General features: G+C 42.4%; 1 protein-coding gene across 1 annotated transcript in view; it reads left to right on the top strand.

Moving 5' to 3' along the window:
• Positions 1–16183, top strand: part of SNED1 (sushi, nidogen and EGF like domains 1) — a 290708-nt gene that overhangs the window by 102826 nt on the left and 171699 nt on the right. Inside the window, exons 12-15 of the mRNA XM_077291025.1 lie at positions 2774–2887; positions 5071–5184; positions 6861–6974; positions 7989–8102. Coding sequence (XP_077147140.1) covers positions 2774–2887; positions 5071–5184; positions 6861–6974; positions 7989–8102 — 456 coding nt within the window. The remainder of the gene's footprint in view (positions 1–2773; positions 2888–5070; positions 5185–6860; positions 6975–7988; positions 8103–16183) is intronic.

Below are 16183 nucleotides of genomic sequence, written 5' to 3'. Positions count from 1 at the left end.
TTTGATGGTCACTTGTGCTAGTTGTCTTGAGTTGACTTCCAGTGTTGTTCTCCATAGCCCCATTGAGTTTCTGAGGAATGTTCTTAATTTCCTGTTGACACTGTAGAGAGCCAAGCATTCACAGATCCATATATGTGGCATTGAGTCATAGGCTTTCCTGTAGTCAATCCATGCTGTGCTGAGATTGGTCTGTCTGGATCTTGAGTCTTGAGCGACTGCTCTATCTACTAGGAGCTGGTGCTTAGAGCGTCTGGTGTTGGTTCCTATGCCTTTCTGAGCTGGATTCATGTACTGGTCCATATGGTTCTGTTGCTTGGTGGCTATGATGCCTGACAGGAGTTTCCATGTTTTTGTAAGGCAGGTTATTGGGCGGTAGTTGGATGTAACTGTTACTTTGTGAAGATCCTTCACGATCAGCACTGTTCTTCCTTGTGTTAGCCAAGCTGGGTGGTGGCCTGCTTCTAGCAGTTGATTCATCTGCTTTGCCATGCGATCATGTACCGCTCTTATTTTTTTTTAGTCAGTAGGTGTGGATTATGTCTGGGCCAGGTGCTGTCCAGCTCTTCATGTTCTTGACCCGCTATTGGATGTCTGCTTCTGTAATGGTGACTGGTTCTTTCTCTAGGTGGTTGCTGTGTTTGATTCTCAGATCTTGCAGCTTGCACACACTGGTGTTGTGTGTTTTTTCCTTCTCCCATATGTCCCTCCAGTATTGTGCAGTCTCTGCTATTGGTGAAGTTGCTGCCTTTGTGCTGTTACTCTATAGTTGAGAGTACACCTTGGAGGATTTTTTGGAGAAGAGTGCATTTATCTTCTTGGCCTCAGCTTCTCTAGTGTATGTCCCTAGTCTTGCAACAAGTGCTGTGAACCTTTGTTTAGCAGTCTCTAGGGCTTCAGTTGAGCTTAGGTCTATGTTTCTATATATGGAGTCATGGCTGAAAACCCCCCAAAATGGGCCAGAGAAAACTGTTGACACCTTCAGCTTAATATTTGGTTGCACACCCTTTGTAATAAATTACCACAATCAATGTCTTCCTGTAACTATCAACAAGCTTCTTACACCTCTCAGCTGGAATTTTGGACCACTCTTTTGCTAACTGCTCCAGGTCTCTCATATTTGAAGGCTGCCTTCATCCAACAGCAATTTTAAAATCTCTCCCCAGGTGTTCAATGGGATTTAGATCCAGACTCATTGTTGACCAATTCAGAACTCTCCAGTGCTTTGTTTCCATCCATTTCTGGGTGCTTCTTGAATTATTATTGAGGTCATTGTCCTGCTGGAAGACCCACGACCTAGGACGCAAGCCCAGCTTTCTGACACTGGGCACTAAGTTGCAACCCAAACACCTTTGATAATCTTCAGTTTTCATGATACCTTGCACACAGTCAAGGCAGCCAGTGCAAGTGGCAGCAAAACAACCCTAAAACATCTTTAAACCTCCACCATTTGTCTGTAGGTACTGTATTCTTTGTTGGCCTCATTCAATTTTTGGTACACAGTAGAATTATGTCCTTTACCAAAAAGCTCTATCTTGGTCTCATGTGTCCACAAGACACTTTCCTAAAAGGATTTTGGCTTACTCACCTACATCTTGGCAAACTGCAGTGTAGCTTTTTTATCTGTGTGTGAGCAGTCTTCCCGGGTCTCTTGCCATAGCATTTCATTTCATTCAAATGTCGAAGGATAGTTCATGCTGATACTGATGCACCCTGAGCCTGCAGTACAGCTTGAATTTCTATGGAACTTGATTGGGACCTCTTATCCACAATGTGGACTATCCTGCGTTGCAAACTTTAATCAATTTTTCTCTGCCATCCACGTCTAGGGAGATTAGCTACAGTGCCATTTTTCTGTAAACTTCTTGATTTTGTTGCGCACCGTGGACAAAGGAACGTTAAGCTCTCTGGAAATGGGCTTGTAACCTTGAGATTGTCGATAGTTTTGAACAATTTTGGATCTCAAGTCCTCAGACAGTTCTTTTCTCCTCTTTCTATTCTCCATGCTTAATGTGGCACTCATAGACACACAAAGATTGAGTCAACTTCTCGACTTGTTATCTGGTTTCACATGTGATTTTCATATTGCCCACACCTGTTACTTGCCACAGGTGAGTTTGAACAAGCATCTCATGTTTGAAACAAAGTTGTTTACCCACTATTTTGGAAAGGTGCCAACAATTTTGTCTGGCCCATTTTGGGGGTTTTGTGTGAAATTATTTCCAATTCGCCTTTTTTTCCTGGTGTTGTTCTAATACACACACAAAAAAACATGTGTATAACAAATCATGTGTCATTGCAATAATTTTCTGGGAGAAATACTTCAGTTTGTGGAATAATTTCAAGGTTGCCAACACTTTCGGCCATGACTTTATATACAGTAGCATGTAAAAGTTTGGGCACCCCTGTTATTATGAACAGAGAATGTCTTCTACAAAATTGGCCGTGTATCAAATAGTAATTTTCCCCACTGAATGTCTATATATGTATTTTTTTACTAAAATAACAAATGCATGCAAAGGATAAGATATCTTTAATTGGAATAATTTGTGCCATTTTCTTGATCTTTTTATATGATTAGAGTTTTATTTTAGGCTTAAATATTATGCATAAAATGTGCCCAATTGTGTCTTTATATGTGTTATTTTTACAATAACTATCAGTTTACTGAACATGTTATTTTTCCTGATGCATACAGTTAGGAACAGCTAAGATTATCTAGTTTTTTTTGGTTGATATAGGCCTCTATAATGTTGTCTTTTTACTCTTCGCCCAGAGATCAGGCCATGCGTCTCTGATCCGTGTCTCAATGGTGGTACATGTGAAGAGGATGGAAATCACTACATCTGTTTGTGCAGGCAGGGCTTCATAGGGAAACACTGTGAGACAGGTAACATTCACATTTGCAGTGTCTATGTGTTGCATAAGTTTATCTAATGTCACAGTTCTGGGCGTAGTTCACATAATGTTTTTTTTTATTCACATCACCATTTGCCTTATTTTAAACTCAGGGTTTAAGAAAGAGAACCAATTATATTATGTCAGAAATTTATAGTGTGGTGTGTGGGCGGCATGTTTTAGCCGAAAGAAGGACTGAACAGATTGATATATTGGTTTGTGAAAAAAATTCCGTAATTTGCACTTCCCCGTAGGGTATATGTGCACGCCGTCGCTTTCAGTCTGATTCCGCTATGAAATCCACCTGAAAAAAAGCGCTAACTAAAGTCCAAAAAGAATGAAAATGCATTTCTGTGTAGAAACGACTTGCTGTTCGTACATTCAGTCTTTTGAGCGTACTTTGACCTCTTTAAGTTTCTGCTCTGAAGTTTCTTACATAGACGTCAATGGGAAGGCTTAAAAGCTGCCCAGGTATGTGTTAAGCATTTTGCCAGCGTATTGGCTTGAAAACAGTTTCTTCATTCTTCACTCAATGGAGTTTTAAAAAATGACTAAAAAACACCAGTAAAAAAGATGCTATAATTATGGTAAAAAAATGCTCAAAAAAACCCAGTTGCTGTCAAAAACGTTGAAATCGTGCCCAGGAAACGACAAAAAAAGACTCCAAGAAAATAGCATCAGTTTCCCAGAGTGGCTTTCTATTCAAAAACTCTGTGAGTACGCCTGTCATGAAAACACGTCATGTGCACAAACCCTTAGGATAACACTTGAGGAGCATCTTTTCTCATAGTTCTGCATTGTACCACTGCTATTATTCCTCCTGTAAACTTATCAATAAATTGAGAACTCTGTGTTCTCATCCCCCTGGTCAATGGTACGTGTCCCTTTACATTCTGTCAGTGCATTTAGTGATGCCAGGGTATAAGAGTGCACACTGTTGACCAAGGGAATGGTAACTTCCCAGTTTCCAGTGGTACTCTCCCCAGTGAAAGTCTCTGGCATTTTGTGTGAACTGGCTGCTCATTGTACAGTATATTATATGCATATATTTTGGGCTTAAAGGGAATCTGTCACCTCAATTTTGCCCTATAACTGAGGCCCCCGGCTTCAGGGGCTTATCTACAGCATTCTTTAATGCTGTAGATAAGCCCCCGATGTAAGCTGAAAGATAAGAAAAACACTTTAGTTTATACAGTACTCACCCAGGGGCGGTCCCGGTTCTGTTCGGGTCCGATTGGCGTTGCGGTCCGGGTCCGGCACCTCCCATCTTCATACGATCACGTCCTCTTCTTTGCTTCCTATCGCGGCTCCTGCGCAGGCGTACTTTATCTGCACTGTTGAGGGCAGCGTAATGTACTGCAGTGCACAGGTGCTGGGCCTCTCTGACCTTTCCTGGCACCTGCGCACTGCAGTACTTTGCTCTGCCCTCAACAGTGCAGATAAAGTACGCCTGCGCAGGAAGCAAAGAAGAGTACGTCATCGTATGAAGACGCATCGGGACCGCCCCAGGGTGAGTATAATATAACTTGTTTTTCTTATCTTTCAGGTTACATCGGGGGCTTATCTACAGCATTATAGAATGCTGTAGGATAAGCCCCTGAAGCCGGTGGCCTCAGTTATAGGGCAAAATTGAGGTGACAGATTCCCTTTAAGCCCAACATTTAACATTTTTTTTACATGTAGGTTTTGTAAATTTTGTACCATTTGGCTTCTATGGCCTCTGAGTCACACTATGTATTGCTGGCTGCAGAATGAGTTACCTGAGAATCCATCATTGAGCTCTTTCTGATGGGAGATGCTCTTTTTTCTTGCCCTACTCAGCGGAGTTATGACCATTGACCACATCAAAGTTGAGCTGAACTTTGTGGTCATGAAGCAGCTTAGAGGAGCTTAGAAAAATACAGAACAAAAGAATTGCAAGCAAACTGTCAGAAGCGCTCCCTGACAAATTCTCAGCTTGTTCAGCAGCCAGCAATGTGCAGAGAAACACAAAATTTCTGTAAGACAAATTGTGCAACACTTTTAGCGAAACTCAAATGCAAAATTATTTTAGGCCAAAATACCGTACATGTATTGAAGTAAAAAAAAAGTTCCCACTGCTGTCCTCATCCTTTAATATAAGGATTTCAATTTTTCTCATTCTGTATATATAACTCTATTTCCGTGTTTTTTCAGAGGTTAGACCTTGCTACTCAACGCCTTGCTTGAATGGTGGGACCTGTACAGACTTAGCGGCTAGTTACAAATGTCTGTGTAGTCCGAGATTTACAGGCAGAAGCTGCGAGACAGGTGCGTGTTTAACTAGTTTGTAAGCATTGGTGGAGAATTACCAAATTGAATGTGCCAGAAGTCTGACTCCATTTTGCACCAAAACAAAGTTGTCATATATGTCACATGCTCTGCCAATTCATAAATCTTTCCCTTTTGGTCACATTGTTAGAAATGGCCATGTTTAGAATGGTTTAATAGGTAAATAGACTTCATAGTGCCCAAAGGTTGCCCAGTTTCCAGCGTAAGCGTATGTTCGCACACTGCATTTTTTGCAGCATTCTTCTCAATATGAAAAATGGACTGTGTTCGCAGGTAATATGCTGCATATACTTGTATGTCACATGTTTTTGATACAGGTTTTCTTATGCATTTTCTATTCATTCAATCTAATGTATAAAAATACAACAAAAGCGCTGAAAAAAACTCTAAAAAATCAACCGCAGTTCAAAAAAATGCAAGGGAAAAAAAAAGCATTGTGTGAATGAGATTTTAAAAATCTCATTCATTCTGCTCCTACTATAAAATACTGCGTGTTCTCTACATGGAAAAACCCATGGCAAAAAAGGCTACGTGAACTAATACACTTACATTTCTCAAGCGACTTTTCATGTTTGTTAGTGTTTTTTTGTCAGGTTTGCATAGACAAATATACCTCATTGCCGTCTTTCTGAACGTGTTTCTAGTTTGAATATATCAGATAAATTAGGGCTCTTATGTCTCCTGTACAGACAAAGGTAATGATACCTATTTGCAGAGTCCTGTTAGGTCATTCTTATAGAACAAGCATCTTGACAGTGCTCTAGAAAGATTGGACCAGAATGCGACAGAAGACATTTAATGCTGGGCAGCCACATCGGTCTTCAAGGTATAAGAAATAGAAATAGTCCTATCCTATACCATTCTAGTCTGACATCAGGGATACATTTGCAAACCTACAGGGTTATAAATATCTTAAAAAGAAAACTCTACTTCAAATGGAAAAATCTTTCTTTTATGGTCAGATTGTTTAGCAATTTGACAGAGGAGAACTAAACATAGAATCCTACTAACTGGTGATCTTTTTTTTTAGTTAAAATCCATCTTAAAGTTAATTTATTAGCAGATTTTTGTTATTTAATCTGAGAGCACAATATAGGTCAAGTGAGCCTGATTCCAGGGATGTATCACTTACTGAGCTGTGTGTTGTGATTTCAATATAATCAGTATTTTATCAGCTGGCGATAATCACTGCCTGACTAGGTCTCACATACTCAGCAGTCCAGCTAATCTGAGTAACTCCACAACTGATTGGCAGCTTGCTGACACTGTGTAAACGGTGGTGTGGGTGGAGTTATACACAGTTCAGCATTCTAAGCACTGCTACATTTGCAACAGAGAAAACAGGGATCCTATCAAAACTGCGCCAAGCAGACCAGTAAGTGACACATCACTGAAATCAGGCTTTTAGCCCCTATCATGCTGATACAGATTACATAGCAAAAATCTGCTGACGTATTCCCTTTAAAAATATTTTTACTTTTTTCTAGAGGTCCGACCCTGTTGGTCAACTCCTTGTCTCAATGGGGCAATGTGCAAAGACCTGGATGATGGGTATAGCTGTATTTGTACGAGGGGGTTCACTCACAGTAAATAACAATACTTCCAAAGTGTTATCATCTATTTCCCTTGATTTATTTTCTGCCTTATATTTTTAGAGATCCGGCCATGTTCTTCTTCTCCTTGCCAGAATGGAGGGTTGTGTAAGGACCTCGGCGCTGAATATAGTTGTTTGTGTCCAAGAGGGTTCACTGGAGAACATTGTGAAACAGGTGACAGGATTAATGCTTGACTGTACTGGTGGACTAGTAATGGGTTGGAGTTGTTGGAGGAGTGTTGGGAAAATATATATACTGTGATCATCAGTCACATAAAATAGCAATTGTTTGTTGTGCTGGCACCAAGGACACTGCCGTATCTGCAGAAATGTTGAACAGCTTGTCTGTCTAGTACAAAACATGATTTATTGTAATCCAATTCATATTCCTCTTGGCCGCATACAACATAGACATTTCTCTGCAGTTTTTTCAATGAGTGGTAGATTTCAAAAGTGGATGAGATGCCTGTACAAGCAAAATGGTGATTCTGGTAAAATGTAGAAAATAAAAAGGGGAATAATAATTTTTGGAATGGTCGGTTCTTCCTATACTATAGAGCAGTGTTCCCCAACTTCGGTCCTCAAGAGCCACCAACAGGTCATGTTTTCAGGATTTCCTTAGTATTGCACAGGTGATAATTGCATCACCTGCACAGGCAATAATTCCATCACCTGTGCAATACTAAGGAAATCCTGAAAACATGACCTGTTGGTGGCTCTTGAGGACCAGAGTTGTGGAAGACTGCTATAGAGGATAGATCCAGATTCCTGGTCTCCTTGCTTGAACAGGAATTCATAAGAGGTTGTCTACTACAGATGTTGAGCCTTTGAGTTGGTCATCAGTATATCAGTCGGGGTCCAACACCTGGCACCTCCATCGATCCACTGTTACCAGCTCCGATCTGGAGATGTTTGGAGCAGAACACCACTAATCTGCACAATGTGTACTGGCTGCTCCCAGATACTGCACATTCATGGGAGCCGATCGTCAGTATCCGTCAGCAGCCATCATGATCTTCTAAACCGGAAATTTGGCTGCGAGCAAGAATTGGTAACTGGACTTATATGTTGGTCCATTAACTATTTAGCTATTAAGACAACAGGAACAGAAATGTCTCTAATGGTCTCTTTAAAAAAACAGCCATACTCAACCACAAAGTACCTAAATCTTTTTATTTCCTGCTTCTAGAAATAAGACCTTGCTCATCCTTTCCATGTCTGAATGGAGGCATCTGTGAGGATACAGCCGAAGGATACATCTGTGTGTGTAAACAGGGATTCACTGGGAACCACTGCCAGACAGGTAAGTCCGTATCACACACATCCAGATAACTTCCAGCTAGGCCAGAGCTTTACTACAGAAGCTTTACAACAAATATTGTGTAATTATATATATATATATATATATATATATATAGCTGGGGTCTAAGGGGTAAGGTTTCTCCTTATGGAGAGTGACGTTCCAGCTCTGGCTTGTCAAGGTAAGGAGGCTTATTTGCCATGCAATGCTCCTCTGGGAAATTTGCATATTAAATTTCCCAGAGGAGCATTGCACGGCGAATAAGCCTTCTTACCTTGACAAGCCAGAGCAGGTATGTCACTCTCAATATGGAGAAACCTTACCTCTTAGACCCCAGTCCAGAGCCTCTCACCTAGCCAAATCAGTTCTCACGCTTCGCACTGACAAGGGCCGACAGCCCGAAACACCGTGTCTGCGAATTGAGATACTGATTTGGCTTTTATCTTAAGTCATATTGCACGACTCGTTAAAGGGTTGATTGTGACTTATAGGATCGCTACTACCAACAGGTGGTGCTATAGAGTTTAAGTCTTCTTTTTTTCTTTAAAGAGGCAATTTGTGTGTATATATATATATATATATATATATATAAATATAGCTGGGATACAACCACTCACTGATTGTATAGATTATTACACGGCAGGTCGTCACATTTTCACACTTTACAAAAGTATTATTCATTTAGCAAAAATGTGATCCCATTACACCAAACAGTTGTGGAATTTTTCCATTACTAAATATGTTGCCAATTGAAAGATATATCACTAATCTGTAATCTAATAGATGGAATATTTAAATTTAGTAATAGTTGTTGACAATGGCGCATATGTTCGTCTCTCTCGCTGTTCAGACGGGGGACTCCAGCATTCTAATATGGCTATTAGTGGGTGCAGTCACAGTCAGACCCCTAGTAATCCTTAGCTTATCACATATCCAGTAGATAGTCCACCATGACTACTTAGGCTACTTTCACACTAGCATCGTGCACTGCACATCGCAATGCGTCGTTTTGGAGAAAAAACGCATCCTGCAAAAGTGCTTGCAGGATGCGTTTTTTCTCCATTGACTTGCATTAGCGACGCAGTGCGACGCATTGCCACACGTCGCAACCGTCGTGTGACGGTTGCGTCGTGTTGCGTCGGACCGTCGCCACCAAAAAACGTATCCCCCGCCTCCCCACACCTCACAATGGGGCAGCGGATGCGTTGAAAAACAGCATCCGCTGCCCCCGTTGTGCGGCGCTTGCACAGTATGCGTCGGTGCGCTGCAACGTTGCATTGCGACGTGCAGTGCACGACGCTAATGTGAAAGTAGCCTTAGTACCTATTCTTCTAGAGAATGATTGGAGCACTGGCGTGCTTGCTCATCCTCCACTCCATTCACTTTGCAAAGACTATTCTTGGAACTGATGGGATCCCAGCAATTGAACCCTAATTAATTAGCAAAGTGTCTTCAATCCTTGGCAAAAGTTGGCACAAAATCTTTTAGTTTTACTTACACTTTATGCACTTTTTACACTTTGGGAGCATTTTTCTGGCACCTTGGCCAAACAGTCTTTTGTTTCTCAAAGGTAGCCCTAGAAAATAGACAACTGTTTTTTTGACGTATGCTTTGCCAGTATATTTTGATATACCTTGTATATTAATGCTATTAAACATAATATTTGACTAAACTGTTTAATTCAACTGGGATCCACATACCCGTATGTTTTATTTTTTTTTTTTTACTATTGGAGTCAATGGCAAATGTACCGTATGTAACTGTAATAATGAATAGTTTGTGGCCTCCGAGTACATTGCAAGGACCAAATTATTCCATATGTTCATGTAATTAAAACCTCCCGCCTTTCTCTGTTCTAGGTGTGTTATGACTATGTCTAATAGTTATTTTTTTTATTTTTTTTATTTTTGTTCATTAATTTACACAAGAAACAACTAAACCCTGAGGCACTAAGTGTGCCACATTCGTAGATGACTGTAGTAACTTAGTACAATGTCCAAATAGGTGATCATAAGAAATATAACATAACATCTTGACATTGAGGTCATTAGTCATACTAAATTCTTAGTAACAGTTATACAATAAAACAACCTAAAACAAAAGTTTATTTATAACATCCACTAAATATACCGTAATATGCAAGTCAAGAGAAAAGCAGATAAAATAAGCAGGATAAAATAAGCAGAGAAAATAAGAAAGCAGTAGAGAAAGCACAGAGAACAAAAGAAAGGGAAGGAGTCGGGGTGTTAATCAGTTTAAGGGTCCTGTGTTCGGTGATCCTCCCTGTATGGCTGGAGTCAGACTAAACGCATGGAAAATCAGTCTGGGTCTCCCTGCTGAGAGTCGCAGGAGTGTAAGGCGAGTACAAGATTGTTCACTCCTAGCATCCAATTTACATCCGAATGCAGTGAGATTTTAACATGAGCTTTTACATAAAGCAATTCTCTATGTGTCATATACACATCGTTTTCAAAGGAAATATTCATCAAAGCACACACAGATAGATAGCTAGATAGATAGATAGATGGATAGAACAAGAGCCGGCAATTTCTATCTATTCTATTCTAACTTGCGATGCTGTGATATTACTTTACGCGACACATGAATTGCCTACTTTTCATCTATCTATGAGATATGATATACTAACACGGGGCCGAGTGCTATGCGATGTTTTCCCGCATAGCACTCAGCCGTATTCTACGGTAGTGTGACTTCGACCTATGCCCGATACTCGGCAGAAAATCTAAACTCCAGCCAATAAAACCAAGTTTTATAAAAATGGTTGTAGGAGTTGTTGGCTGTAGGGTCAATTCCTCCATCAACATCACCTCATTCATTTTAGAAAGCCAAATGGCGATTGTCAGAGTGGTATCTTTTTTCCAGAGCAAGGGGATGCATGCTCAAGCCATCACAATTAGATGCTTCATTATAGAATGCCTCTATGTTTTAAGAGGGATGTTGCAGTGATGGAGAAGGACCAGAGCAAGAGTCAGGTCAGTCACAAGGTCAGTGAGCCATCGTAACACTGATTGTACATTGTCCCAAAAAGGAGTGATTAGCTTGCATGACCAAAAAAATGTGTAGGAGATCCCCTTCCTCACTGCCACATCTCCAACACATGGGACTCGTCTCAGGGAAAATCGAATGTAACTGAGAGGGGAATATATGCCATCGAGACGGCAACTTTTAAGTGGCTTCATGGAAACGAGAACAAATCAACGCTTTCTGCGTTAAAATAAAAAAATTGCCTCCATTGGTTTTTTGATAGCGAGAAGCCTAAATTCCCTTCCCACTGTGTCTGAAACCTGGCAACCGGGAGGTCGGTGGCTTAATCAGTAGAGAGTATGAAAATAACAAGGTGTGCCTCAGAGGTCCTGTACTTGAGCAAACTGTCTTGAAAGTGATTTTTTCTCTATTTAACATGGCTCTAGGAGGGAGTGACAATAAAATGCAACATTGACCTACTCTCCATGCATCTAGGGTGGATGGTCAAGAAATATCAAGGAGATGATCTTTTAAAAAGCCAAAGGTGTCCAGCTCCAAGTGACAAACACTGAAATGGCCCCTATTTATACAGACTCGGGAAACCCTATTATTGGGGGGGGAAGTGGATTGCCCAAAATGGGAACATGTAAGATTATTGCAGTATGATCTGGTCACACACTACAGGAAGGGAGCAGCAATACTGAGTAGCCCCAATTGTGGGATGTGTTTTAAGCACTTTGACCAAAGAAGAGGCCAACCGGGGGGCCGATATGAGAGGGATATTTGTAAAGCTTTGCTCAATCCCAACCCATGCTTTTCCGGGGCCATTTCTACACCAATCCAGTATCCTAGACAGATGGGAAGCAATATAGTAAGATCTGAAGTCGGGCAGCGCTATACCCCCTGAAGATTTGGAGCTATATGATATAGTTCTTCTAATATGAGGAAGTTTGCCGGGCCAAATAAACTTGGTTTATACTGATGCTAAACTCCTCAAGAAGGACAAGGGAGGGGCGTGGCTATGTAGCCAAAGAGGAAAGACGCACCTCATGTGAGCTCCAGCAATCCTGAGCCCATCCTTCCATTTGGACCCCTAGTTAGTGGGCTGTGCCGGCTGGTACTAGTACCCCATAATCCCAGGAACCTTGTGAGCCCTCCGGACGGCTGCTGTGAAGATTTGGGACATCGGAAGCTGTGGTGGCCTAGACGGGCGGCGGACTCCACGTGCAGCGGCGGCCATTTTCTATGTGCGCGTGCCAACAGGACGCGGCGCTGGCTTCTGCTAGTGCTGGGCTTCCTCCCTCTTGGAGTCGGCGGTTTCCGGACCTTGGTGGTGAGCGCTGTGGAACACCGGTGAGCGGGAGCTGGGAGACCTGAGGCGGACGGCGGTGCCGGCGGGGGGCAGCGGTCATCACTATAGCGTGCGCCCTAACAGTGAGGGAAGCGGCGCTCCTAGCCATATTTGCAGTGCAGCTCAGGAGGTGAGCGGATAACCTGGAATAATACGGGGGAGGCGCGGTGTGTGCCCTGGAAGATTGGGCCCTTCGCCCCACTACCATATAAACACTTCTCCTGCCAACGCCATAACTTTAGAGGGATTAACGCCCTCCCTGCTGTTCCCCCTGTGGAGACTGTAGACCTGCTCTGACATACAGAGCCTGGGTGCACATTAAAGCTGCTGCCTGTATAACTCTCAAATATCTTAGCTGCCCATCTAGTGGTCTCTCTGGGATATAACCCTGCATTTAACTCTGCTGTGTCTGAAATTGGAGAGCGAACTATCTACGTATATAACTGTAGTTAACCAGTGGAGTCCATTTTGCTGCCTGCCATGCATCACCCCAAGGGAGCAGGGGCTGCTGACAAACTAAGGAAGTACGCTAGGGATGATCCCTCTGATAATGTACGCACTCTCAGAAATAACCCTGCACAGGCCCAGCGCAAAAATCGTCTTTCTGATAGTAATGAGGAGGGAGAACAGGATGAACTGACTCTTATTACAGGCATCCGAGCAATTAATGCAGGCTATATCCCTCACTAGATCATCTCTCATGGAAAAAATAGAGGATGTGCATACTGAAGTGGGTCGTCTGTGGCATGATATGCAAGCTATGAGAGGGCGTATTTCAGAGGTTGAAACAAGAGTGTCTCATATTGAGGACACCATTACCCCTATGGAGGCTAAACTGACAAAAGCCGCTGGCTCTGTAAACACCTGGAAACAAAAGGCAGACGATTTGGAGAACAGACTACGCCGCAATAATATTCGAATTACCAGTCTGCCGGAGCGCTCGGAGGGTCAGCAACCCGAACAATTTCTGGAAGACTGGCTTAAGGCCTCCCTGGGGGATGTATTCTCCTCAACATTCGCGGTGGAGAGGGCCCATAGGGTCCCAACGAGACCTCTTCCCCCTGGAACCCCGCCTCGACCTTTCCTGGCACGTCTCCTCAATTGTAGGGACAGAGATGCTGTTCTTCGTCTGGTGCGGCAGAAGGGCCCTATTAAATTCAACAATGCTACCATATCGATTTTCCCAGATTTCTCCATGGAACTCCAAAAGCAGCGGACACGGTTCATGGATATCAAGAAACAACTTAGAGATAAGAATATTATCTACTCCATGCTCTATCCAGCCCGACTCCGCATTGTCCATGATGGTTCCTCTTTATTCTTTACAGACCCGGCGGAGGTAGCCAAATGGTTGCGGTCTCACGGGGTTTCTAATGTAAAAGACTCCTGATCTGTGCTCTTTGTCTAATGGCAATATAAACGGAGCTGTTTATGTGAGTGCTAAGGTTATTAACAATACCGGACGCTGGATTCAGTGAGGGTATCCCCTTTTATGTTTGGAGGAGTAAGGTCCTATACTCCTGCAGTCAATGTTCAAGTTTTGTTTAGTTTGGTTTTCTATACCAGTTTTGATTGTTTGATGTACATAGTCGCCGCCAATACTATCTTTGCGCTTTGTGTGACGTTTCTGAGCCTCGCCTGAATTGTGATGCATATTATGCTTTCTTTTACATATAAACATGGGGTCTGAGATTATATGTATGACCTGGAATATTCGGGGTATTAAAACTCCCCAGAAGAAAATCAAGGTATTTTTGCAGATTAGACGTTACCGCCCTCATGTTGTAGCACTGGTGGAGACGCATTTGACTAGAGATACAGCTCGATGTACACAAAAGCCGTGGGTACAATGGTCTCCCCATGCATTTCATATTAGCTACTCAAGAGGGGTCTCTCTGCTAATACACAGGGACATTAGATGGGAGGCCAGGGAAGCACGGCGGGATCCGGAGGGTCGCTTTGTCTTTGTGCATGCATTCATCAATTCGCGTGAATATGTGATGATATGTGTCTATAACCCCCCCCCCTTCCTGCTAACACGTCGGTTCTCCGTATGGCAATGGGTTTCTCCCTAAACTATCCTGATGCTAATGTTATCTGTATGGGTGATTTAAATTTAGTTATGGATAATTCCCTGGATAGATTGAGACTGGATGACACAATATTTGGGGAGCCCCGCCTCAACCCTCTTCCCAGTTGGCGCTGTTTATGGGTGGTAGCGGATGGCTGGACCTATGGAGAATGAGGCACCCTGAGGCTAGGGGATATACTTGCCACTCATCTACTAAGCGATCTCTATCCCGTATAGACTATATATTTGGGTCTAGTGGCTTGGCATTGGGGGTGGATAGCGTTGAACATGGCAATAGGGGGATTTCGGATCACAGTCCGGTTATTCTTAAACTTAAATATGGTCAATCTAATAATAACATATCCTGGAAATTGAACACTTTCTGGTTGAAATTAATAGATTCTAGTGACAGGACGGTCGATCAGTTAAACTGTTTCATTTCAACTCATCTGGAACCCCAAAATCTTGGCCTATTCTGGGATACCCTAAAGGCATACTTAAGGGGATGCTTGTCCTCCACAATTTCTTATATCAAAAGGATAACGGCGAGGAAGGATGATGAGATAGAGCAGCGGTTGAAAAACTCGGAGGCCGCATATATAGCTAATCAAACTAGCGGTAACAGGGTTGAATGGCTTACTTCCCAGAGGTTGTATGCTCAGCACGCAGACGTTAAGTCGAAACGCAAATTATTTTTTACCCGTCAATCCTACTTTGAACTGGGGATTCAGGCCAGCACGCTTCTGGCTTTCTTAGTACGCCAACATAACGCCTCTAACACAATACTGCAGATTCGTGCACTTGATGGCTCATTAGTATCTTCCACTGATGAGATACTTCGGTGTTTTCATGATTACTATAAATCATTATATGAATCTAGTAGTGGTCTTGATGTTTCTGAATGCTTAGATTACTTATCGGATATAGCGTTTCCCTTATTGACCCCAACCCAGCGGACCTTTATGGATGCCGAGTTTACTCTGGAGGAAGTAGAACACGCTATATGGATATGGCTTCTGGGAAGGCCCCGGGACCTGATGGATTTCCCATTGAGCTATATAGGAAATATCGACATAAGCTGGCACCACTTTTATTGAAGGTACTCAGGGGAATATGGGAGGGAGGGTCTATGCCCGAAACATTTTATGATGCAAACATTATTGTGCTTAGGAGAGAGGGGAAGGACCCTTTGGACTGTGGATTGTATCGACCCATATCTCTAGTAAACGTAGATTATAACATTTTTACTAAAATTCTGGCTACTAGGCTGAATACGATTATAATGGACCTTATACATCCAGACCAAACGGGTTTTATGCCTGGAAAAAGTACTTCCATCAATATCAGGCGGGTTCAGTCAGTCATTCAATACAGCTCTCTAGAACCAGATAATAATTGGGCACTGGCATCGCTGGACGCGGCTAAGGCTTTTGATTCTCTTGAGTGGCCCTTTCTCTCTGCATGTTTGCGGAAATACGGTTTTGGGGAAAAATTCCTGAGAGGGATAGATATATTATATACGAAACACAGGGCACGTATGGTTGTAAATAATTCTATTTCTGAGTCTTTTTCCTTACATAGGGGAATCGCCAGGGATGTCCTCTATCCCCGGCTCTATTTGCCCTAGCGATAGAGGCTTTGGCAATACGTATAAGATCTTCCATTAATATTAAGGGC

The sequence above is a fragment of the Ranitomeya variabilis genome, chromosome 2, assembly GCF_051348905.1.
Source record: "Ranitomeya variabilis isolate aRanVar5 chromosome 2, aRanVar5.hap1, whole genome shotgun sequence".
NCBI lineage: Eukaryota > Metazoa > Chordata > Amphibia > Anura > Dendrobatidae > Ranitomeya > Ranitomeya variabilis.
Note: the sequence above shows the minus strand (reverse complement) of the source record. Positions and strands in the feature narration are given on the sequence as shown.